General features: G+C 43.8%; 2 protein-coding genes across 2 annotated transcripts; one reads left to right on the top strand and one right to left on the bottom strand.

The window, feature by feature from the left end:
- Positions 1-138: 138 nt before the first annotated feature.
- On the top strand, positions 139-9,864 carry LOC110981470 (uncharacterized). Its single transcript, XM_022239059.2, has 7 exons — positions 139-281; positions 1,234-1,270; positions 1,574-1,697; positions 2,755-2,870; positions 3,555-3,733; positions 4,411-4,565; positions 6,770-9,864. Exons 2-7 carry the CDS (start codon positions 1,244-1,246, stop codon positions 8,545-8,547), a joined length of 2,379 nt encoding a protein of 792 aa, XP_022094751.2. The 5' UTR covers positions 139-281; positions 1,234-1,243; the 3' UTR covers positions 8,548-9,864.
- A 3,567-nt stretch (positions 9,865-13,431) lies between these two features.
- On the bottom strand, positions 13,432-21,162 carry LOC110981471 (calcipressin-2-like). Its single transcript, XM_022239061.2, has 4 exons — positions 20,609-21,162; positions 18,768-18,941; positions 17,978-18,143; positions 13,432-17,457 (listed from the first exon to the last, which is right to left on the bottom strand). Exons 1-4 carry the CDS (start codon positions 20,888-20,890, stop codon positions 17,330-17,332), a joined length of 750 nt encoding a protein of 249 aa, XP_022094753.1. The 5' UTR covers positions 20,891-21,162; the 3' UTR covers positions 13,432-17,329.
- Between the last annotated feature and the right edge of the window lie 3,000 nt (positions 21,163-24,162).

Here is a 24,162-nt window from a genome sequence, read left to right as displayed (position 1 = left end):
AGTTACCGCTCGGCAATCACATATTTCAGAGCACTGATTCATATTATATTATTGTTGATACTATGTTATGCGAATAGTGCGCCCTCGTGCGGTGTCAAATATTTAACCCACTGGAGTAAACAATTTACTGTTGTACAAGCACATGCTGAATAAAAATTCTGAAACCATGGACTCAGTCGTAAAATACCGCCCTGATATCCGCTAAATTTAGCCTTCCAAACGTCTCTCACTAGAAGAAAAACAAGAAATTCTTGAATAAGAGAAAATATTGCAGTGGCAGGGTAAGAAATGAAGACCTAATCATTTGAGAATGTATTCCTACCGATGAACAGAAAGTGGGGTTTTCGCCCCGTGGATGTCGTGCACTGCAAAATTCAATTGTCGGCCATTTTGTTTTAACGTGTTTAATTTGATCATTATTGGAACTTAAGTTGAAAATTCATTCACAACGCGTACGTGCGTTGTTCTTTTACTGTGGTGTCCCTGGAAGTATTTTCCAAGGGAACCATTCATGCCAGTGGAGGAATCAAAATGGTGTTGATTGCATTCGTGGCATTTGAATATAGTGAACATGATAGTGATATAGCCTACAATGATTATATTGTAGGTCTAATAATGGTAAACGTTATGCATATCATGATGGAGCCTGACCACTGACCATACTGACTAGACTAACACTAGACCCGTAAACAGGGCCTAACATACACTCCTTTGTCATATACTGGGCCCTGTCCCGATTGATAATTTCTTTCGAACAAGTTTATCCGGAATGTCCGGGAGCATAATCAGACATCCACTGACTTTCCCTGAACAGTAACGCAGTACTCTGTAGGCCTTACTGATTTCTGATGTTTGATGGTTCCTGACCACAGATTTCCCTGACATCTCTATACATAATGGTAACCATCAAAAACAGTCAAAAATTCCTTCTACTTCTCCCTGTACAGTACATAGAAATATCATATGTCCGGATCATGTGACCTGCTCCTGAGAGAAACAAATCAGTAACTGGTTAATTTGGCCTGGCACCTAGAACCTGTTCAGAACCCTGTGCTTGCTGGGCATTTTCCACATGTTCACTCCAGTTGACCAGTGTTGTAAACCAAATCTGTTGCCGTATTGTGGTAATGTTGACTGGCAGGTCCCTGATTGATACTTGGAGAATCTTGGACGTTAAAGTGAACAGATATCACCCCATTGTTTCATGTTGCTTTCATTTTTGTCTTGATCTAGGGCACCAATAATGTCTGACGATCCTCCTGCCAAACGGGTAAGTCACATCTTCGGAATTCAGTTTAGAATTTAGTCGTTACAATATTGTTTCTTTGACATTTCCATTTTTACCTTTGAGATACCTCCACAATTTGCTGATTGTATTATTTCTACAGTGACATTCTGCCTCCTCTACCAACCTGATCTTAGAGTCTGTCTATATTTCTTTGCCACGAGTCATGTCAAGTTTAAACTTACGATTTTTGAAGGTACATGTAGTACAGTCGCCAAGCTTGTGCGTTTCTTTCTTGCATGATTTTTCACCATTGTTATATTTCGACTTCCTGCTTTGGCCTCTCAGATGCGGCTTGGAGGAGATGGCTTGGTGGAGCTGACCAAGGAGGAACTGATTGCTGAGCACAAGAAGCAGGAGTCGGACATCGCTACTTTACTCAGCAAACTTGATGGCAGTGCCTGCGGCAGTGGTAAGCATAGCAAAAATGGGGTACCAGCCAAAGTACCGTGCAAAGTATATTACCTGAGACTGGTTCTCTGCTTAATTTTTTCTTAGCACAAAACTTTGCCAAGCAGCCTTTTTCTACCTAGTGGCTCTGTGAAACTGGACGTGGACCCTTTGTATGGCTAGATTGAAAGCAGGGTTGTAGCTATGAATTATTAGTACTGTCTGTTTTTGACAATTTTTTAAAAATGAAAACATGCCATTTTCTCTCTCTCTAAAAAAATTGCAATAGTGTACTAATCTGTGCAGGCCAACAAGCTTCATTTTCATCCTTAGTGCTGACCAGTTATGTTAAGTGGTGGCTAGCACAGGCCGGGGCCGGCCAGCATAGCTACAACCCTGGTTGAATGAGAGGCTACACTGGCAAGCTTGGGCCACGGAAGTGAATTATCATGCAGTGACTGCTCAATATCAGATGCGAGTGGCATCCAATCGTCTCTGTTTTGCAAGTGCAACGTCACCGGTGTCCTATCATGCACCCTCTGTAGGAAAAGCAAAAAAAACGACTTCCCTGGATAGGCATTCTGTGTGGATAGGAGTGCTGTACTTAAGTTCTTTAATTACCCAAGTACGCTGTTTATTGAGATGGAAGATGAATCCATTAAAGCCTAGATATTATGTCCGTGATCACTGAGTACTCTGAATGCTTCAAAGAAATTGTGTTTTGTCACAGCCTGACACAAGAGTGGAACACCAACTGAAATTTCAAACAAACTTATTTACTGGACTTGCGTGACCATTTCCTGAACCCCTGCTAAAAAAAAGTATGACATGCAAGTGGAAGTGTATAATTTTGGACGTGCTTGTACTGTGGGTGTGCGTATGAATAGACTACATGCGCCAGTGGTGTAAAACAGAGGGTGACCAATTTTGAGTAGAGCAAATGTTGCTCAGCTTGAAAGAAGGGCTTTTTACAAGAATGATACATGATACGCGGAGGCAGGTGGATTCTGTCTTGTGGTGAAGCATCTCGGGTTCACTTGAAGCCCTGAAACCTCTTCTCTCTTTTGTGGCCACTGAAGGAGGTCAGAGCGAGCTTGAGGAACGACTGAAGCAGCAGCAGGCTGAGGCAAGCCGCAAGGAGAAGGTGCTCCTGATGCAGCTGACCAGGAAGGAGCAAGAACTTCAGGAGATAGCTGTAAGTACGAGTGTCGCCCGCTCTGTCAGGCCAAAGACTTCCAGTGTTGGAGGAATAATGGCTCAGTCATCCAAGACGAAGGCCATTGGTAAGGCTGTGACCCTCCAAGCCCAAGGCTTTGTCCTTCAAGGCCCATGCCAAATGACTAAACGTGACACCTGTGGCCGCTTTTCATCAGCGACCCTGTATGGGCCCCTGGCCAGTTTCCCTTGGTAACTTCGGCAAAGAATATATCCCAGTCACCAGGCAGAATCAACTGGTGGTTGAGTAAAGCTTGCGGATCGAGCTTGCTCCGTGGTGTAGCTGTGGTCCTAACAACTCAGTGTGCAAGGGCCAAACTTCTGTTCAATTTTCAGGTGTGAAAGCTCATACAAATATATTGGCAAAGCTGTCAACACAGACCGCAGGCTGTTTTTGACTTCTGTTATTGTGAACCCATGTGAATCTGACACAATGTGTCTTAAGGTAATTGGCATTGGATTTCATTGATCCAAGCAGGGAGTAACTGGCTTCCATTACAGTTGTTTTATATTCCGTTGGATTTGGCAACCTTTACAACACATTATTGCGTTCTGCAGGTGGGCCACATGTTAGCAAACTACAAACTGCAGGGTTTGGGTTTTTTCAGGATGACCGTGTGGAATGTTGCCAACGTGTCTCGGCTGCTTTGCCTCCTTTTTGCAGACTCAGCTGGGGGAGACCACCAAGGGCAGCGCCCCGAGTGCTGCCCAGCTGCGTTCCTTCCTCCTGGACCCCGCCCTGAACATCCTGTTCCAGCGGATGCGTCAGCAGCTGGATGAGAAGACCAAGAAGCTCCAGCAAGCCACGGACGACATGGCCGCCTGGAAGTTCACCCCGGACAGGTTGGCGGAGCACGTTTTAGGGAGGATGTGGCTGAAGAGAGAGGAGAAAGAAGGGATGTGGCTAGAGAGACAAGGGGTGGTTTATGAGAGAATGCAGGTCTGGCTTAAGAGATAAATGGTGTGGCTCAAGATAGGGGGAGTGTTGCTTAAGACAGAGGAAGGGTGTGGCTTAAGAGAAGAAGGGTGTGGCTTAAGAGTGGAGGAGGGTGTGGCTTAACCCTAACTCCCCAGAGTGATTTACTAGGAACCATACCCATTCACACAAATTCCAACCCCATATGGGAAACTGTGCACAAAAACTGTTGGACTCTGTTTATTTTGGGTACGCCTAAACCCATGTTAAAGCACAAGCAATTTAGGGGTACAGTACCCAGCGCCACAAATTCACACACTTTACTGGTGTTCAATTCTGTGTGGTTAGGGATGGTTAGGGTTAAGAGGAAGAAGGCGTGGCTGACTCGAGAGAGATAAGGTGTGGCTCAAGAGACATGGAGCGTGTGACACGAGAGAGACGGGGATATGCTTCAGAGAGGTGTTGCTTAAGAGAGAAAGGGTGCGGCTTAAGAGAGAGGGCGTGGCTTATATTAATTGAGTCAGCTTTCTTACTGTTAAAGTGATGAATCATTTATAGCACGAGCCCCTCTTTTCCTTTAAATTTTTGAAACTGCAATGTTTAGTCAAACGGGCAAGCGTCTGATGTCCAAATGCCGCACGTTGATCCAGGAAAACCAGGAGCTGGGCAAGCAGGTGTCCACGGGGCGCACCGCCCAGCTGGAGGCAGAGTTGGCCCTGCAGAAGAAGTACAGCGAGGAGCTGAAGGCCAGCCAGGATGGTAAGAAGCGGGGACGTGAGGAAGTGGATAGAGGGGTGCTTGCACGGATGTTTATACTTGCCCCTTCAGTTGAGAGCTCTGACCAGGCCTGACGGGCCAGGCCAAAGTCTTAAAGATGAGGTTGGGTTGGAGGCTTCAACCATATGCTGCCCAGTTTAATTTTGAAGTTGCATGACATACACACGGGGGGGGGGGGATTTTCAAGATTTTCAGTTTTCAAAATTCTTCAAAAATTCATCACCTCATTTACTGGACATTTACACCCACACAAATGACTGTCTGGTGGCTACTCTCGTCTGACAGACAACATTTATTGATGCCTGAGTATTTCAGCCAGGCCTGCTGCGAACGCTGGAGTGGTTTTGTCCCCGGTGGTAATCCGCTCGCACTTAATGCCACAAACAGTGGTGTAATCCTTCACAGCAATGACAAATTTCCTCTGCTGTTGACGAAAACGTTGGCAACTCCCAGCAGCTCGGTCTTTAGTTCCAAGTACGGTGTTTTGTTGCAAGGCCCTGCTCTCTTGTCCAATGTCGGGCACCGCGGCTATGCGTATAAACCCAAGGAGTCCGGTCCTGGAAACCCCGGCAGCAAGTGGCTAAAGAGCTGTCTTCTTAGAGTTAGTTCTTCAAACCCGCCAAGTGTTGCATCCACAGTCTTGCATGGGGTTGTAGTGCAAGTCATGCGTGCCTTGACCTTCCAGAAAATGCCCCCAAACCTCCAGGCATGGACACTGCTAAGGCGTGGGAGGATCCAAAAATTCAAAATGGTGGACAACGGGGAAAAAATGTGAGAAAAGAAGATGGTGGGGGATCAAGATAACCAATTGGCTCGAAAAATACCTTTGAATTGACCCCCCTTGCACTGCCCACGGGTCGTCAGTTTGCCGGTGATGAGTGCTTTGGTCCCCTCCCCCTGGAAAAAATCCTGTTGATGCCCCATGCCCCCTGATGGATTTTGAAGGACCCGGGATGGCTAATGTTTTTACCCTTAACCCTAACCGCCGAGCATATTGTTTGGCTTACATTACTCAGTACTACAAAATACTAAGTAATAGTCAGAGCCTGAAGGACCTAGCGCTACAGATTACTACTACTGGCTAGGTTCCTTCCATTGTTACTCGTACAGAGAACAATGAAACCATGCATTCATAGTGCCACAGCACTGTATGGTACATTGTCTTCTCTATTGTATTTTATGGCTTCAGGGAACAATGTGGTCATGTCCTCTTACAAGCGGCAGCACGGATTACTCAATTTTACTACAAGTAGTAATTGATGGTATTATGTAGGGTTAGGGTTAAAATATAGAAACTACTCGGCAAAATGCCTCTGGGCACAAGCAAGACAACATGTACAGTGTGGCCATTCAAAAGATGCAGGTGCAGGAGTGAATTAGGCTGGTATCGCTCATAGCATTTGAACGCAACTGTTTGGTATTGACAGGAGCATTCACTCCTGGGTAATTCCAGAAATCAGGGGTCCGTAAGTGTGACATCTTTATGTCCCTGTTACTTCTGACCCTTGTTATTTGACATTGAAATATCTCCGGAATCGATTTCAAACTATTACTATTTGTCTGGCAGGTAATTTGCAGTAATCCATCACTTTTGGAAAATAGAAAACATGTTCTGAACTTACAAAATCATCTGTCAGAAATGTGACAGAGACACGAAAAAAATGGACCCCTACTTTCTGGGATTACCCTCCGCCCAAATTATTAGAATGATCCGTCTTACATTTTGTTGCATATTGTTTACCTCTAAAACAATTAAACGATACGATACAAGACAAGAAGGTCATCTATAAAACGCTTCGATTCAAAGATGGTTTGGCTGTGCGTAACGAGAACAAGAAGACGAATGAACATGGAAACCAAAATCATTAGTCAAGTGAAAAACGAGTCAACCAAATATAAGTAAGCTGAATGTCAACAAACTAAGAAAACTTAAATCTCTAATTTCATAAGTATGTTTTGAGAGTCTTTTTGAAGACGTCCAAGGAAGGACTCAGGTTGATGCAGAGGTACATGTGGCTGGCATGCATTGTCGTTAGCTACAGTAGATATTCTGCGTACATGGAGCATTTTTTGGTCCAGACTGGAGCAGAGGCACTAGGTCTTGCAGAGTGATGTCCAAATAGGGATCAAGATCCCAAACTCCCAAAATATCTGTTAATTTTTACGACCGTTTGTGCTTCTTGCAGAGCTGAATGAATTTGTGATCCAACTGGATGAAGAGGTTGAGGGTATGCAAAGCACCATCTGCGCCCTTCAACAGCAGCTGAAAGAAGCGAAAGAAGAAATAGCCGCACTCAGGGCCAAAGCAAAACAGACTGAGCCACTGACGCCAGAGCAGCCGGCTCCGGGCCGAGAAACTCCTGAGCTGCAGGTTCATGAGCAGGGTATCCAGCCGGAGGAGAGGACTCCAGTCAGTTTTCAGGCGCGGGCCCCGGATTCGCCCATCTCAGAACCGAGCCCAGTCCCCACGCCCTCTAGCCCAAGCCCCAGCCCCAAGAGCCCAGTCCAGGGCTTGGCAGCCGTTGATAGGACACCCAGCGAGGAGATGAGCCCTACCGCGTCGGCTGCTGGGGAGGGCCCTGAGGATCAGGGTCCTCTCTCTAGGACAGCAGAGGCCTTGGAGACGTGTCCGGGGGTGGGGGAAGAAAGCCCCAGTGGGGAGGGAAGGACGGCTGAAGAGGCCTCGCAGCCTCCCACAGGGGAGGAGCATAAGAGGACTACCGCCGAGGGGGAGGGGGCCGAACCCGAAAGGACTACATGGATGTCCGAGCAGGTTAGGACGTTCAGCTCCGAGGACGTAGAAATGCAGGAGCAGCAGCAACCAGGGACAGTGGAGGAGACAACAGCTGATCAGGTAACTAGCGGGGAGGTGAAGGAGTCTTTGCTTAGATGCCCAGAGCAACAAGGCCAATGGGATTGGGAACAACAGCAAGAGGGAAAACAAGACCAGCAGGGTGAACCAGAGCATGGACAGCAGGAGCGAGAGGAAGACACTGAGGAGGAGATGGAAGTGGACCTTGCCAAGTTCGAGAACGACTCCTCCAGCACAGAGAGTGAGTCATTCCATATGGATGCCCAGCACGGTAAACCAGCCGGTGAGTTGACTAGCCAGGTGGGCGTTTGCGAGGTACCAAAGACCCTCGCGGGGGATGATTCAGACGAGGGCTTCAGCACCATGACCCCCGACCAAGGGTTGGCTGAGCCCCAAACTCGGCCCCGGGGCCTTGACCAAAACCCAACTGACCCCCGCAACGTTTACCACTCATCCTCAGAGCCCAAATTCTTAGTTGAACCTTTGGGTAATAGTAATGACAGTGATGTAGGGATAGTTGACTCGTCAAGTGGCCAGGGGACAGAAGGATCCCCGGCCGAATCTTACCAGGTCGTAGGTGTCAATAATAGGGAAGACAATGCCACGACTTCCCCTCAGTCCCAAAAAGTTAGTAACAGTACATTTCAGGACCAGGTAACTCATAGTGGAGCAGCGCCTGAAAGCCCCATCTCGGGCAAGGCAGCTCAGCCCACTCTGTTCCCAGAGGTCAAAGTGACCGCCAAAAAGCTGCCCCACAACTGTAGTCTGTCGGTTGTGGATTACGACACGGGTAGCAGCGACGACGAGGACTCAACGGCAGATGTCGACTCGTCTGAAGAGCCGCCCTGCCCGGAAAACCAAGCCCCACCCCAGGCAACGAACCACTCCCCATTGGACCAGTCGCCCGAGTCCCCGCGGCCCACCCTGTTGCCCGGAAATAGTCCGTCGGTAAGTCCTGTCAACGACATTGGCAAGATGGAGAGCGGAGTCCCTCCACTGAAGACAATCCCGTCCCAAGTGCCATCGGCTGATGGGGACTCTGATGCCGGGGTTCTGACCAAACCGATGGAGCCCAGGGACTCGGTTTGCATCGAGGAGAACGGGACAGGATTGGTTCATGACCGCGAGCAAGTGGCCACAGGCACTGAGTAAGAGGAACTCAGTCCATTAAAACTGTATCAATACATCCAAAATTTGTCGAAAGATTTTTTTTGGTGGAAAATAGCAGAAAAGAGTGTGTTGTGAACAAGTTGAAATTTGAAATTGAATTTCTGTATTTGAATACTTTTTGTTACGAAAGGTACAGTAATGTTAGAATTTGAATTCATGATTGTTTCACCGTTGTAACATGTCTCCGACAAATCAATGTGTCCATACTGTACTTTTTTTTTTAGATCTTAAGTCAAGTCTATTTCTCTTATGTGCACATATGTGTTGTCAACTTCTAACGCAGATCTTGGACGAGTGATTAGATGGTGTGAATTGCAACTAATGGAAACCTTCAAAATACTCCATAGAATTTTTGCATTGAAACTTACAAGCAGTCTGTGCTTCTAAACTGTGGGCCAAATTGCATTTCTTAACCTTACCGTCTCACAGCCAAAATGAGCTTCCCCCCAAGATCTGTGCATTGGCGTTTTCTGAAACTTCGACTTGCATTATGAGTACATGTGCCATGTTTCCATTCATTCTGACGTAGAGTTTTGTTAACAAATTAAGCCATCACACCTGTCAACTTTTAGCCCTGACTACATGTCAATGGGAAAAATTTAACCTATTTTGCGGACCTGTCAGAAGAATTGGCAATTTGCAAGAAGAGTCGGTTCAACTTTCCTGAAACTGGTGTCAACATTTTTGTTTAGATATTACTGGAAAAGTCTGGAAGGCTTGGAACAAGAAAGAAGTTCACATGCTTTGAAACGATCTCGGAAAAAAAAGTCAAGAGAAAGGATTGTAGTTTAGACTAAACACATCATCTCTCTCCCTTTCTCTAACAACTCTAACAGTGTCTAAGCCTACGGCGTGCCTCGTGTGGTTCTATACTTTTAAAGTTTGCTGGCCAGCCGGATTCGCTGACAACCTCCACACCAAGTTGGAGGATGCGGCAACCCTTTTTACACATATGAAAGACTTGGAATGAAGTGACGGCGATCATGTTCACTTGGTTAGCAGCATATCAGCTTGGCATTCCTTAAGAACTTGCGGTTGTTCAACCAAGCCCGGGGCAAACATTGAAGTAATCTCAAAGGTGCAGTTGAACCGGGCTGCCCTAATTTAGTACCCATGTCTTTTCCCGAGGTTGGCTAAACACGGCCTCGACCAAATTTTCACCCAATCGCTTGGTTTAGATTTCTTTATTTGTGTGGAATTTCTTTCAGTTCCATGGCTCTGAAAAATCTCTCTGTCGAAAATCCAAGCCTACTGTATGTGTACAATGATGAAAATAAAATTTCCTGACAATGCAACAAGCGTAAAGTTTTCTGCATCCGTATTGTCGATTGTGTCATCCGTTGTCGCTAAAGCATCACCCGGTCATGCACACTTGGAATCCCCTAAAGTCCCTCACTGTGGAGGAATGTGCTGTGCCTTTCTTGCTGTGGATTGATTAATATCCGGGTTGTTTGACGGGGGGAGGGGGCAAAATGGGATAATTATGGTCCAGATTGTTTTATTCCATTCTCACTCCCCAAAGAAAGGAGGTAATATTGCTTTGAACTTGTTGGTGCTTTTCATTTCCTTAACAAATTGGCACCATGTTGGGGGAGGGCCCAACTTACCCCCTCCTCCCTTCCCCAGTATAAGTCACAGTTTCACCAGTGCGCCACAAACCGAACTCCAGGTAACAGTGTCTCTGTCCTGCATTTCTCGACCCTGGAAAATCTTCAAAATACCTCCTGATGGATTTTGTAAGGTCTTGGAGGGTGAGAGTTTCAACCCATTGGTCAGAATTTTTAGCTTTGATAGTAAAGGACATCGGCTTTCTGCCAGAGACGCAGTAGCACGCATTCGGGCATCTGAAAATCCCCTAGAATCTGCATAAACCTTGGAATTGAATATCAAAATTAGTGGCTGGCAACATTCTCAACCAGTACACGTATTCCCATACACTAATGCAACTAGTCTCGTACATGTACGTACATACTGGTAGCATATTCCGGGCTAGAGCTATTTTTGTAACGGATATTAACAATTTTTAGAAGATCAAAAGTAAACAGGCTACATTTAAACATCTGCACCCATCTTCACGTAATGACAGACATCTTGGGATCTTCACCTGATAGAGGAACCATGGTCAGTAATCCAAACTCAGACGTCAAGTATAGACAACTCGCTTTGCGTCAGCGCTCACTAAAACCCATCTGTGATTAAACAAAGACATCATTGTTGGGAAAAGAATTGCTTAAAGAGAGTGTGATCTGGAGGCTGTTATTTGGGAAGAGCCAAATGGAGAACTAGCAAACAGTGTGCTGGTATCTGGGCCTCAGTGAAAGTACATGTACATAAGATGTGGAGTTTCTTAAGCCAGAAACGTGGTCTCATGACACTTGGAGAAATGCAATCACGACAATGCTTGTGATGTTTTGAGGGTGAATTCAGCACATTTGATGTTCCTTTCAAGTTAGTGTTCACTTAAATTGAAGTGTTCATTTGAATGCCAGAAATGATTCGCACACTCTAAGTAACCAGGCCCTCCCCCCCACACACACATAAATAGGCATGTGGAAACTCAGACAATTCTTGACAAAAATGTTGGGACACTTGGCAGTAGCCGTACGCTCTCCAGCCCCTTCCCCCACTCCCCCGGTCAATGTCATATACACCTAGGACATTGACATTTATCTGTTGATGTAGATTGTGAACTGTGCTCTGATTGGTTAGAAATATGGTAGCCATGCATGCATGTACACTGAATGCATTTTTCCATCCAAGTAACAATGACACAGTGTTTCACATTTTTCATTCATATCCGAATCACTATGTGGTGGATTCCTTAAAAAAGGAAATGTGTTGCGTATTGAATGCATATCACACCCTTGTTTTTGTCGCTTGTTTTGAAGAACTGATGATCAGTCGAGAAGGAAATCCAGTGGTGGAGGCCGGAGAAAAAAATGAATGATTTTTGAACCATCTTGCTGTGGTCTAGTTGGTAACTGCCTTGGGAGTGGGCCTAGGGAAGGCTCTCCTCTGGAGAATATTGCATGAGCAGAAATGAGTACCGGCCTAAAATTAATGCCTTGGTTATTGTCTCTCAGACTGGTACCCAGGTTATTTTTACTTAGCACATGGAGTTACCAAACAGTCCAATTCCTGCTTGGCTGCTATGAAATCAGGTCTGTCCTGGAGTGTAAACTTCCCAATTTCTTTTTCCCTTTTTTTTGTAACATGTAGTTCAGATCTAATTAATCCTCAGTCTATGCTCACAGGATATCTGCACTTAAACCAGTTTTAGGCAGAATTTTTTTAGGTGCAGAATATGTGCTATTATATTTGTAAAGCCAAGTGTCTTTTCTAAACAAGGAAATGAACATCTAGCACAGGGTTTTTCTGCTTAGCAGAGAGTCATTCATCAAAATGACAAGTCCTTAGAAATAGTCAAAAATTGGTTTGAAAATTTCATCACATATGTGCTTGGTAGTCTTAATTCAAGCTGTTAGTACTGTTTGGTAATTTGCTCACTTTCCTAATGCACTGAAGAGAATTTTATTGTTTGTAGTAATTAATCCTAAGTCTTATTTGGGTACTGAAAAGAAACAACTGAATATCAAGAGGTACAAGTTCATCAGCTGGAATGGAAGAAAACGAACAGAACTTTGCGTAAATAGGTTCCTATTTTGGCAGCCCAAACTGAGGGATTTGTACCTTGTGTAACCACTGCCCTAAACACTCAGTTGTGCTCATAGATCAGCTTGGTGACTTAGGACTCATTTTGCCAGGTCCAGTCACAATTTGAAGTGATCAACCTGTATTTCGTTCATGGGGCTCGAATTGGTAGGCCCTACTTGTAATCTAAAATAGCCGCTACCAACTTCAGAGTGAGGAATGAGAAGCTAGTGTAGCTGGCTGTCCTTTGTGCGCAACACAAATATCCATTTCTTAATGCAATACCTGTTATGGAAAAACTGATTTGACTGAATTTGGTTTCCAGGAAATTGCTTTGAACGTCTGGAGGGTATAAACCCAAATTGAGTATAATGTGGCAACAATTTAATAATTTCTCGCGGGCAGGTACATGCTATGCAGGTTACTAGCCTCTTTGACCAATAAGATGCCATGATCTGCGGAAATGCATGCTCCTTTCATTTCCAGAATGTACATGACTGTGTACATGCTACTGCAGTAATAATACTATACTCCTGTATGCAGGACAAATGGAAATATGGACTTACTGGAGTTTTCATGTACAGTTAAGCTTGACGCATAGGTGTTTTGCAATCTCTGTGAAAGGTGATAACACCACCCCAGTGGTTGTCATGAAAAGATTCTCATTTTTATATGGATAGCTTGACTCATTTACTGCACTGTTATTTGACGGTGGTTTTTCAGTCACATTTGGAAAAACATCCTGTACATCTGTTTGATTTCATATGTAAGAGATGTTCTCGTGTGTTTCCCACTTTCGAGGAAAAAGGTCATGTTGGTTTCCCAGCTCAGATTTGTCAGAAATGTGTCCAACTTTTTGTTGAAATTACATATTCCAGCTGCCTTGGCTCATATGGTAGACATGCTTGGTTCTTATCCATAAAATTTTCCTGGCATTTTTCGGGGTTTACAGTTGAATTTGGTCACATTACAACGGATTTTGAAATTCTGTAAATCGCATCCAGTTGGCTCTCGATTTTGCACATCTTGATTTAATGAGGTTTCCACCTTTCATTCTTATCTTTATGTGCAATCAAGTTTAATGTTTTCTGCTGCATATTGAACAATTGCATGTGCTTCAAACACATGAAAAGTAACGATGAAAACAAAGGCAGTAAGGGAACTTTTGAGTATAAATTTACGGACACAGAAATCGGACACCTTCACGCCAGTCCATTAACATTTACATGACAGTTTATTCGGTACATTATCATATTATATATAAATAATAAATAAATCACATGTACAATCATTGCTTTCAAAAATGATAACCCACATTCTTTAAAACGTCAAGTGGTTTGAAAATCAAACAGGTGCCTAAATTTAAAGTTGATTTAAGACGTGAAATCTAATCCTACGGCCAAACTTCTCCAGTTTGTTCCGCTGTCAAGTTTTAATAATTCCTTTCGCAGATTCCACAGATTCTCCTATTGACCGATTGCAAGCACAAAAGCCACGAGACCGATAGTGGGTATCAAACATCAACAAACATGATGTAATCCCATAGCAATGGGTGTCTTAAGTGCTATTTACCAGAACTAAAGACGGTCTGTAAATTACTCAGACTTCTAATGTGCTGAGTACAAAACCGACAACACTCAAAACAACACTCAAAACACACTTTGCTATGGCAGGATGCCATGTTTTTTTATGTTTGATACCCACTACAGGCCATATGACTTGGCAGGTGTTTTATTTGACCCTGTGCTGACCTTTTAGCCCCCTCCCCCTTCAAAATGCTGTCTACACACGGTCTGGTGCCAAGACTCACGCAACAGTGATGTCATATTACTGTTCATGCAGATGCTCCCATCAACAACACGATTGCCCTTGGTTATTTCAGCAGTGTTTGATGATTATTTCTACTGAGCTGTGCAACTCAATGACGATGTCTTCCTCTTAGTTACTTTTACCACAGTATACACACACGTGAAGAAAGATACTGCTTGGAAATTGACTTGTTCTTGTCAAAAGGTACGGGGCTGTGGATGAGTGATTTGCTAGTTTTTACATCTCAGGCCAAAATCTCTAGGCTGCAAAAATTACAGGATAGCTTTACTTCGCAAAAAGGTTACCAGCTAACAAGGGCCACCGGCCAAAATGTCCAAATTTGCACTGCTACGGTCCAGTTGTCAATTTTTAACTTAGCGTGTAAATATGCCAAGCTGTATTTTCTGCAGTAAAGCTCCGCACTGAGCTGAGCATGCGCAAAGAAAATATGCTTAGCAAGAAAACAAGAGACCAACCAAAATGCCATCCAGGGTCAATGCCACCCAGCTGATTTTTGCTTACTACATGTGTACATAAGTTTCACTTAGCATTATTTTCTGCTTAAAGGCATGGCCATGACCTTGGACTGTTGAGGCTGGTCAAAACTTTTGTTGTTTCCTGCTTCCAAAAAAAAAAAAATTCCCAGAACCAGAATGATGACTTTTATACAGGTTGCACGATATCGTGTGAATAACCATGGGCATGCAAGCTCAGGTGAAGGGTGAAATCCCATGAGGTTTCTGTATACTCGAATATCTCATCAGCACAAAAAAATATCAACCTTCCAACACACTGAAATGATGTGTACTGACAACTGGTTGGGTGGAGTTGTGTTCTCCATCGGCCTAATTCAAAAGCATCATATCTGCTCCGCACAGGAGTGAGATGGCACAGGAACGACATCCCTTTGGTGTGGGGCTATGCTGTGCGCATGCAACCACTTTCTGTTGAAATGTATTGCTTTGTGTGCACGTTGTGTGCCAGGCAGAAATCTTTCCCTGCCAGCCCGTCTCATCTCTGACGTTGAGGGGGTTCTTCTGGTCAGGGTGGCTATGCCGTGTTGTCGGTTGACACGTCAACCCAACCTCGCATTAAAATCAACATCTCCCTGCAAGTAAGTGTGTCCAATGTGCCATAAACCATTTATGAACCATGGTATACAGCACTGTGCTCCTGTGTTTGGTGATCAGGTGATAGGACAAAATTCACCCACACTTTGTTTTGTATCATAAAAATAAGTACAAAATAACCCTTTTAAAAGTGGAGCCCCTGTCTCGGTTTACAGGATAAGAGAGAACAAGTAAACAATAACATGTTTTGAGGGACAGACAAAAGTGCCCATTTCCATGAAGAAAATGTCCAATGCACAGAAATCACACCAATGTAGAAAAACATTCAGTAAATGTGAGTCAACTATCAATTTGGTCTTTCAATTTGTTTAAAAACGTGCGAGAATTATCTACATGTAAACAGAAGTACCATCTGGGTATTTGTTTTACGTGACACGGCAGCTGAGTAGCATTATAAGTATGTGTATTGGCTATGAGCATGGATAAAGAGGGCGCTCTGCTACCTAGCAACAGTGTCCCCTGGGGGCCCATGAACGTACTCACTCACGCCCTCATGCCATGGAAATGGCATTTTTGGGTGAATAAAGCATCCCACATCTTTTGTTTTGACAGATACACTACAGTATCTCTGACACTTATCGTCAGACCAAAATCTCAAATCACGCTGCTTCACATCCTGAATTTAAGTACTAATTGTAATGCCTAGATAAAATAAATAGTACCTCTCAAAAATGATAAATTCCGTCACAGCCTATGGAATACAGTGCCAGAACTCACAAAATCTCGGTTGTGATATGAAAAGATATAACTTTGCAGTGAAAATAACAACAAAATGTTTATCCCTTCTGTACACAGATTTGTTTTAAGCCCTTGAGGTACAACACATCGCTTTCTCACAAGACAGTAAAACCTAAATTACTGAAACTCTGAAGCACATTTGTCACCAGTTCTAGTTACGCAACTCTGTTCAACAGTCACAGACAAACCAAACTGTACAAATTATGAATATCAAAAATAATATGGCAGCCGACAGACACACTGGAGAGTAGATGATTAAAATATGGCACAGACTTGGAGGGAATCAGATGAGAATATTTCAAGATGAAGAAAATCCTCAATCTACACACGACCACAGTGACCCCAAATAATAACAACACTGTGAATTTATAAACACCAATATTTAGAAAAAAAACCCCAAAACAAAGATTTCTCTTCCGCATTTTGCTTTATGACTTCAAATAATTACATGATGCATTTAAACAAAACATTTTTCGGTCACATTTTTATTTCAGGTTGTGATTATTAGACAAAAAAAAAGGGTAAGCAATCCATGAAAGGTTGGCTAAGGACGGATGGAGATGGGTGTTAACGAGGCATGATGCGAAAAGAATACAATTCTAGTCTGGTAGTGTTAGGAACCATGTGATTTTTTACTCTGAAATCAATTTCTGAGAGGATGACTTCAGCAACGTAAAAGTCGCACCGATATTTGCATCTCAGCATGAAAATTTCATGGTTACAAACTCAATTTTTGTTTGCGATAGTCCAGCCCTTGTGGTCATGCAGTTGTAACGTCATCTCTGTTGGAGTTGAAACAGAGAGGTATTCTTGTAAATTAACAGGAACTGCAATCAGAAAAAATTCCTGAAGCCCCACTCACAAGAAGTACCCCTTTGAAGCAAAATTATTTGCTGCTTGGAGACAAGTATTGCACATTTTTGACCAGATTTCCAGGAGGCATGTCACTATTTTAGCTGATGCCATCGCAGCCAAAAGGGGGTACTTTCTTGGCAGGAAAAAAAAGAATGATTTAGTTTTTTCTGTCCAGATAATTCATTAAAAACAATCCTCATCTCTACCTCTTATGTGTTTACCACTATTTATCAACGCGTGTGGCAAATTTATCCGAGTGCACATCCGTAGCCATGTTTTCCCTGTCATTTTTACAAGCGTACAAAAATGTATGCCGAAGTTAACAGGCAGCGTATGCTTTTTCAACAGTGGTGATCGGCCCTCTGCATGCTCTTTCCAGAGGACAGGTGTTGAGGGAAAAGAGCATGTTTTGTGAGCTCCCAAAAATGACGCCAAAAATCGGATGAGCCTTCATGAGTTTGTTGTCAGCTAAGAGGGCAAGGGGTGTTATCGAGTGCTGGAAGGGGGGTGGGTTCTGTGTTATCGGAAACGAACAATTAAAACCTGACATTGCCAAGTAGGCTGGGGGGCAGGGTGGCTGACTAGCTGGGCTCCGGCCTCCTAGTGTGCTGAATTTTCATCTTGGGTCCCTTCTGGGGCGGGTCTTCGCAGGGGAGGACGAAGATGCCGGGCTTGTTGTCGTCAGGGGCGTGCAGTTCATGGACTTGTCCTGAGAAGAGTTATTGACAAGAAAATGGTCAGATCTGTGCTTGACAGAATTGAATCCTTAGCTTCTTTTTACTTCATTCCGCACAGCCATGTTAGGTTTACTTCAAAACTTGCCAAAATCTGCCATTAGACTGAATTCTTCCATATGTGCACAATTTGGTCCACGATGCATAAGATGCACATTTTTTAAAGGCACATCTGGGGTAAAATTTGTATATCATAAAGACGACTGACCACAAGTGCACTCTCGCGATCTCGTGATGTAGCTTTGGGGTCAACACACATGTTGAACAATAGTTATTACGTGGGGCCAATTATGCTTGGGATACACATCAGGGGTCCCCAATTTGATTTATCTTTTCCTTGCGAAAGAAATTCTCAAATCAATATGAAATTCCATATGAAGATCAACTTCCACGGTGTTCCAACCAAGAACATCAAGAGACCTATACTGCGAGCAACTGAATACAAAGTGTTCTCAATTTCACTGGTAACCGAGAGGCATGCAGCCGGAGACTCACCAGGCGCAAGGTTTGCTAACGCCGCCAGGACATCGTAGTCTATGACTGGCTCCGATTCCTTGACCGGTTCCCATCCCACCGGGGGCGACGCCGGCGGCGAGAGAAGATACTGCTTCGTGGGCTCCGGGAGTTCCAGCGTCGAGCTACTGTTGTTGAATTTCACTGGCTGTCGGGAGGAAACAGTCACCAGCTTATGAACCCTGCACCTGTTGAGACTACACGGTTTGGTCTTTGAAGGCATTATACGATAGAAAAATGCACATATGTTATTTGCGTATGCCATACTTGGAAGCTGCATATACGTGTAGAATTTGTTCCGTCTCCTTTCTTTATGTACCCCCCCCCCAAAAAAACGTGCGCATCAATTCAAAACGCCCACTTACAGGATGGCATCAAAGTTTCTCCATGACGTGGGTCGGGGGACTTTATTAATTTCATATCTCTGTGCAGCATTCACAGTTTCATACCAGAGTTGTACATGTATTCAAGTCCATCACAAATCCCTTAACAAGGCCAGTCATAAATAACAGGGTGAACAAATGACCAAAGAATGCTTTTGTCATAACTCATGTGAAAAGCTTGTGAATTGGCTTAAGACTGAATGACTTGTGATGGACTTGTGATGGACTTGCAGGGACTTGTGATGGACTCAAATATAACACTGTTTCACACTTCTGATATTTTCACCAATAACTTGTAATGCCGCGAGCTTACAAAGTCAATGAGCGTGCGTTAACCACTATTTCAATTGTTCGATTTTTCCATTTGTGCACAGGACATTATTTTATACCTGTAGAAAGAACAACTTGATGGGCTGCCCGCATATCTCTCGTTGATGCATTCCGATTCGGGCCCGTACAACCTGCTCGGGATTCTCGTAGCCCACTCGCACTCGCCGAAAACTGGGCAGGTAGACAAAGTGGACGTTCTCTCCAAAAGCGCAGAAGAGGTCCTCAAAAGCTTTCTGCACAGTAAGAACGATAACAACTGCATGTACGCTTGCAGGTACACTGAATTCTAGAGATGTGAATATTCAAAAAGCATATCGGCATTTATTTTATTATTATGCATCCAGAGAGACTAGCATTAGCACTGAGATCATAGATGAAGCCATTTTCCTTAGAGAAAGGACGTTGCTATTCCGAACTACCCAACTATCAACCTTGTTTTCAGATGCTAGAGGGAACAGAATTGATATTTTATTGGTCCTTAAATTTTCCCCATAAGAAACAAACGATATGCAGTCAATGAGAAATCAACACATCAATATGAGAAATAACCCCCGGGCGCCAAAATATCAAAATGACGTGTGTACTATGGTAATGAACACTGCCTGATTTGTATAATTGGATACCACTGATAATCCTTGTACAAATTGATTTTAATGGGTAGCTGCAATCAATTTTTTTATAACAAACCTGTAAAATGTACCTTTGTGCCTCAATAAACCTTATTTTCAACTTTGGTTTCACTATTTCAAAGGGTATTTTAATGCCTTTTTGGTTTTGATGCTGGTGAGTATTTCTGTATTCATGAGCAAAACTGTGATGCCATCTCAGGAAGAAGCCTCAATGTTACACTGGTTTGTGCACAAAAATCCTGCGTTTTTGTAGGTTTTCCTGGACTAAGTTTTCTCTTCTTTGCTGATTCATTGTTGCTCATGTGCATAGCAATAAGAAACCATCAATCCCTCTCTCAGAAGTGTTTTCATTAGGTAAATTCTGAGTTCACAATTTGTCCAGAAATACCGATGCACTGAACCTTGTCTTCCCCAGATGACTTCACAGCAACAGCGCCCTCAGTTGTCCAGGAAAACATGGATAATTTTGATTGTTTGAAAGTGTGCACTTTTCAAGGCATACAAACCAAATAGGAGGGTGTAAGAGTTTTCATACACTGAAGAAAAGTAGAAAAATTGTGTCGAAGAAAAATTCATTGCAGCTGCACTTTAATCAGATTGGTCATGTCAATCTGGTCGTTAACACTAGGACTTGAAAATGCTGTCATTGGGGATTAACATGGGAATTAACAATCGGCCAACACATTATCTGCACTGTATTTTCACACTGCCCATCATGTCCATGAACTGATTACTGAACATTAATTTTGTAAATATCTTGATTTCATAATCTTTACAGTATACTCCTCTACAACACTTGGACAGAGTTCCATATGGTGACCTAATAGCTGTCAGAAAGCAAAAACGTGTCCACAAAAGTTCAATTTAGCCTGGAAATAGCCTATACCAAATTGTTTCAAGTTAGAAAACAGCGGCATCTGTATGGAACTATATGGAACTAGTCTTTCCCAACATTTCACACATACATGACATAAATAACGACAACAGTACTTCTGGCATGGTAGGCCAATGTTTTATTCCTCCATGCTTTAAAGTTAAGCATAGTCAACATGCTCAATCACGTAGGCCTATATGCTTCTACATAGGTAATCATCGGGAAACATGGTACTCTGAACGCTAACTTTGAAAGCTCCACTACTTATGCTTAATCCAAAGATTATTGCAGGCGCAGTTTATCAATGCTTGTACCCCACACTTCCGATGTCTTACCACGGAGGTCACCAGTCACGCCTGCAGTGGCCTGGGCCTCCATATATGCATGCACGGCCTACCTTCTTTGCTGCATCAGTGAAAACAACCTCTGGGATGTTTGTGGCGATAAGCGCCCTGGGCAGGTCCTCATAAGGGATGTCGCCCGTCGACTGCCGCCTCGACCCCGCCGAGAGGCCTGCAGACTGCCCACCACCCTCGCTCTTGTTACTCGTATTGCGGTACTCCAAGTGCTCCCTTTGCAACGAAGCTACGGCCGCCGCCATGTTGATGTCATCCGCCGAGGGTTTGTTGTCGTTTTCCGACGGTTGTCGCCACCCTGCCTCGTCGTCTTCCGATTTCATACTTTCCAAAATCGACCTCTGAGGTCTACTGGACTTATATATCGACTGCCCTTGGCACTTCAGTCAAAATATTATTAATCCAGGGTTGTTTACGAGGAGAGAAATCACAGCTTTTGACATTGTTATGTTATTGTCCGACAAGTCAAGACCAACGATCATCGTCGAAGCACAAAGTTCATTGATTGATGTCATGGGTCACGCCATTGACGCATGCGTAGGCACCGACAGGAATTCCCGATGACGTCAACAATTACGCAAGTAACGCGCGTTAAGGAATTCCCTCGCATTGTGTAGTTACCATACCAGTGGTATTTATAGGTGTAAACACGCCACAATTAACCCTTACAAAAACGACAGAGGACTTCTTGAAAAACAACCCGGGCTAACCAAAATAGATCGATTTGTTTTTCTCTCAGGCTGCGGAGGTCGCAACGGTCAAAATTGTTGTTGGGGACAAAAAAATAATCCCCCGACTTATTTTGTAACTTGACTGATAGTTTGCAACACACCAAGGAGTGTCAATAAAAAAAAGGAAAAAAAAAACTCACGAAACAAAACAAATCAAAAGTGACGTCCCGGGGATCGTACCAATGCCGTCAATGCAATCACTGGCAACTGACTGCTTCGGGGTGAAAATCATCTTTTACTTGTCGAAGTTATCGCTAAAAGACTGGTATACATTTTCTACATGTATAGATGATGATAACGATCATGATCGTCCGTAGTACACGTACTTTAAAAGTCTTGATTTATCAGATTTAGGACTTCAATATTACAAAATAATCTTAACTTTTAATTACAAAATATTACCCGGATCATGAGCATAAATAACTCCTTTCACTGTCAGCACAATACTCAAATTTGCTGCAAGCACTATATGACTTTTGAGTGGACGAAATGACTTGTGACTTGACTTGGACTTGCAAAAGTTGACTTGTTATCACCTTTGACGTTATGCCATTCGTCCTCTTCTTAACGCTCACCGGGCCGGGGATTTCGGCACCCTGAGTGGTGATGATGCCGATGAGTATAGAAAATTTAATTCACCAGTCACGTGAATTTGGTCCAGCACATGCTTGCAAGCAATTCAGTCGATCACAAGTCCTTTTGTCCAAGTACAAGTTGCGCTTTGATTTCAAACGATAGCCTAGTCTTGGTTCAAACTAAAGACCTTCCATACGGTTATTCCGCGATCCGCCGCGACACGCGTCACGAACCATGCAGGAAGGTTTTGGATATTTTTGTTTGACCTGGGGCGGCAACAGACTTTAGTATGAATGGTAGGATATGCATAATTATTACTTGAGTGATGATCGGCCGGAGTTATGCAAATAACCTTCAACCTTCATGTCAACAGGCTTCACGTTCACAACGACGTTTTTGAACTGAAACATCAGTCAACATCATGTTCAACATTTTTAAAAGACGCTTTGATTTAAGCACTCACAAATATCCGTCTATACTGCGGCATGGCAGAGGCCGAGTTGCGATGAGCGCATTACCGAAATATTTGAGCCATTTTCAATTTTTGCCGTGTCGTGCATTGTCGCACACGGTCACGATCATGTATGATGTCTCCGCTCGCTTTATACCGCGAATCTGGTCCCTTTCTCCCTAAACTGGTAATTTCAAAGAGGACGAATCCTCGATAAATATCTGATTATGGGCAGTTGTTTTAAAAATAACCTGTTGGCGTGACTTGAATGCATGTTACAACCACCTAAACGTCGGCCTTCGAGATCGGGACGATTATCTTGAACTGATATGAAGAATTTAATATAAGGCTCAAACGAAGCTTGAATTTCGAAGTTGGGGAAACAATAAAAAGAGAATCAGACGTGGCATTGGACAGACAAGACCGAAGTAAAAGTCGCAAGCTGAACGAAGTTCTACGATGATTATTTTAAGAACGCAAGGCCTTAGGGCCTAAGCTGATAGGCCTAATTTAAAACTGCAATGGGTTCGATATAGTTTTCTGATTTGCACTGGTAACAAGTCACAATGTGCAAGTTCAAGTCAAGTCACAAGTCATTTTTTGCAAGTCCAAGTCAAGTTGCAAGTCGAAAAACCTACAGTTACAAGTCAAGTCACAAAAATAGCTACTCCAGTCCGACTCTAGTCTGGCCAAAGAGTCCGACTCTATCTAGTCAAAGTGAAGTGACTCATCAAACTCAAAATAATGTATACTATCCACGGGTGGGAGGTGGGTCGCCCGATTTACGTCCATGTCACAAGATGCAGCTGAACTTTCGACGGAAGATTTATTTGACCCTTTTCTACGGTTGGCCTGTGGGCCCCAAGCTGGACCAAGAGAGGGCGCGATTTTCCCTGTGGGAACGTGGGCGAGGTGATAAGCCTAGACTTTAATCAAGTCGGACTTACGTTGCTCTTCTCAAGTCAGCCATCCCTTCAGCCGGTACGAACCCGCGCTCCGTCCGCCAGCCTTGCGCAACTCGCATAACCCTTATATGACGCCCTCATTTGATAGCCTTTTTTGTACAACGTGTGTCATACGTCACCAGTCAGTAAGTCCGACTTGATGGATGAGCCAATCGGACACCCCATCGGTGATATGTAGTTGAACGACATGTTCTCGCATAATGTACACGGAATTTGTACCAATCAAAGTAGTCAGGTTTGTAGACTCGTTCATTATAATGCAGGTATGAACGATGTAAAAAACAAGTCCGGCAATATGATTGGCCACTACCACTTTTGGCAGATGAGCCCATTCGCTCGCGCTGGGTACAAACACGGACGTGTATAATATAATAAAATCTGGACTCGCAATGCCCTTAATCAGCTTATAGAGTCATTGAATCCACTCGCAGCCATTTTACCGAGCCGAATTCAAAGCTTTCCTGGTAATGCCCGCCTTTGTTCTTCCTGACGTCAATAGTAGGGAGCCAACCCACGCCTTTGTATTCGGCTCGGTAAAATGGCCGCTGGTTGGCTTCTTTTTCATACAAAGGCGTTGCAAGTCCAGGTTTTTTTTATATACGTCCGTGGGTACAAACGGTTGGCATCGGGATTCTGAACTAAACTAATGTAAAAAGTGGACACAAGAGGGCGCGAAGCAAGTAACGACGCGTGGTCTCGGTCACGGACGTGTATAGTAAAATCTGGACTCGCAATGCCCTTTATCAGCCTATAGAGTCATTGAATCCACTCGCAGCCATTTTGCCGAGCCGAATAAAGGGTGCAGACCACTAATTCAAGTGAGAATTTCTGACCAGCTCATTAGCATTAAAAGTGCCCCCCACAGTATCTTT

This window comes from Acanthaster planci, linkage group LG15 (genome assembly GCF_054643075.1).
Source record: "Acanthaster planci isolate LZ-2023a linkage group LG15, COTS_SCS, whole genome shotgun sequence".
Taxonomy (NCBI): domain Eukaryota; kingdom Metazoa; phylum Echinodermata; class Asteroidea; order Valvatida; family Acanthasteridae; genus Acanthaster; species Acanthaster planci.
Note: the sequence above shows the minus strand (reverse complement) of the source record. Positions and strands in the feature narration are given on the sequence as shown.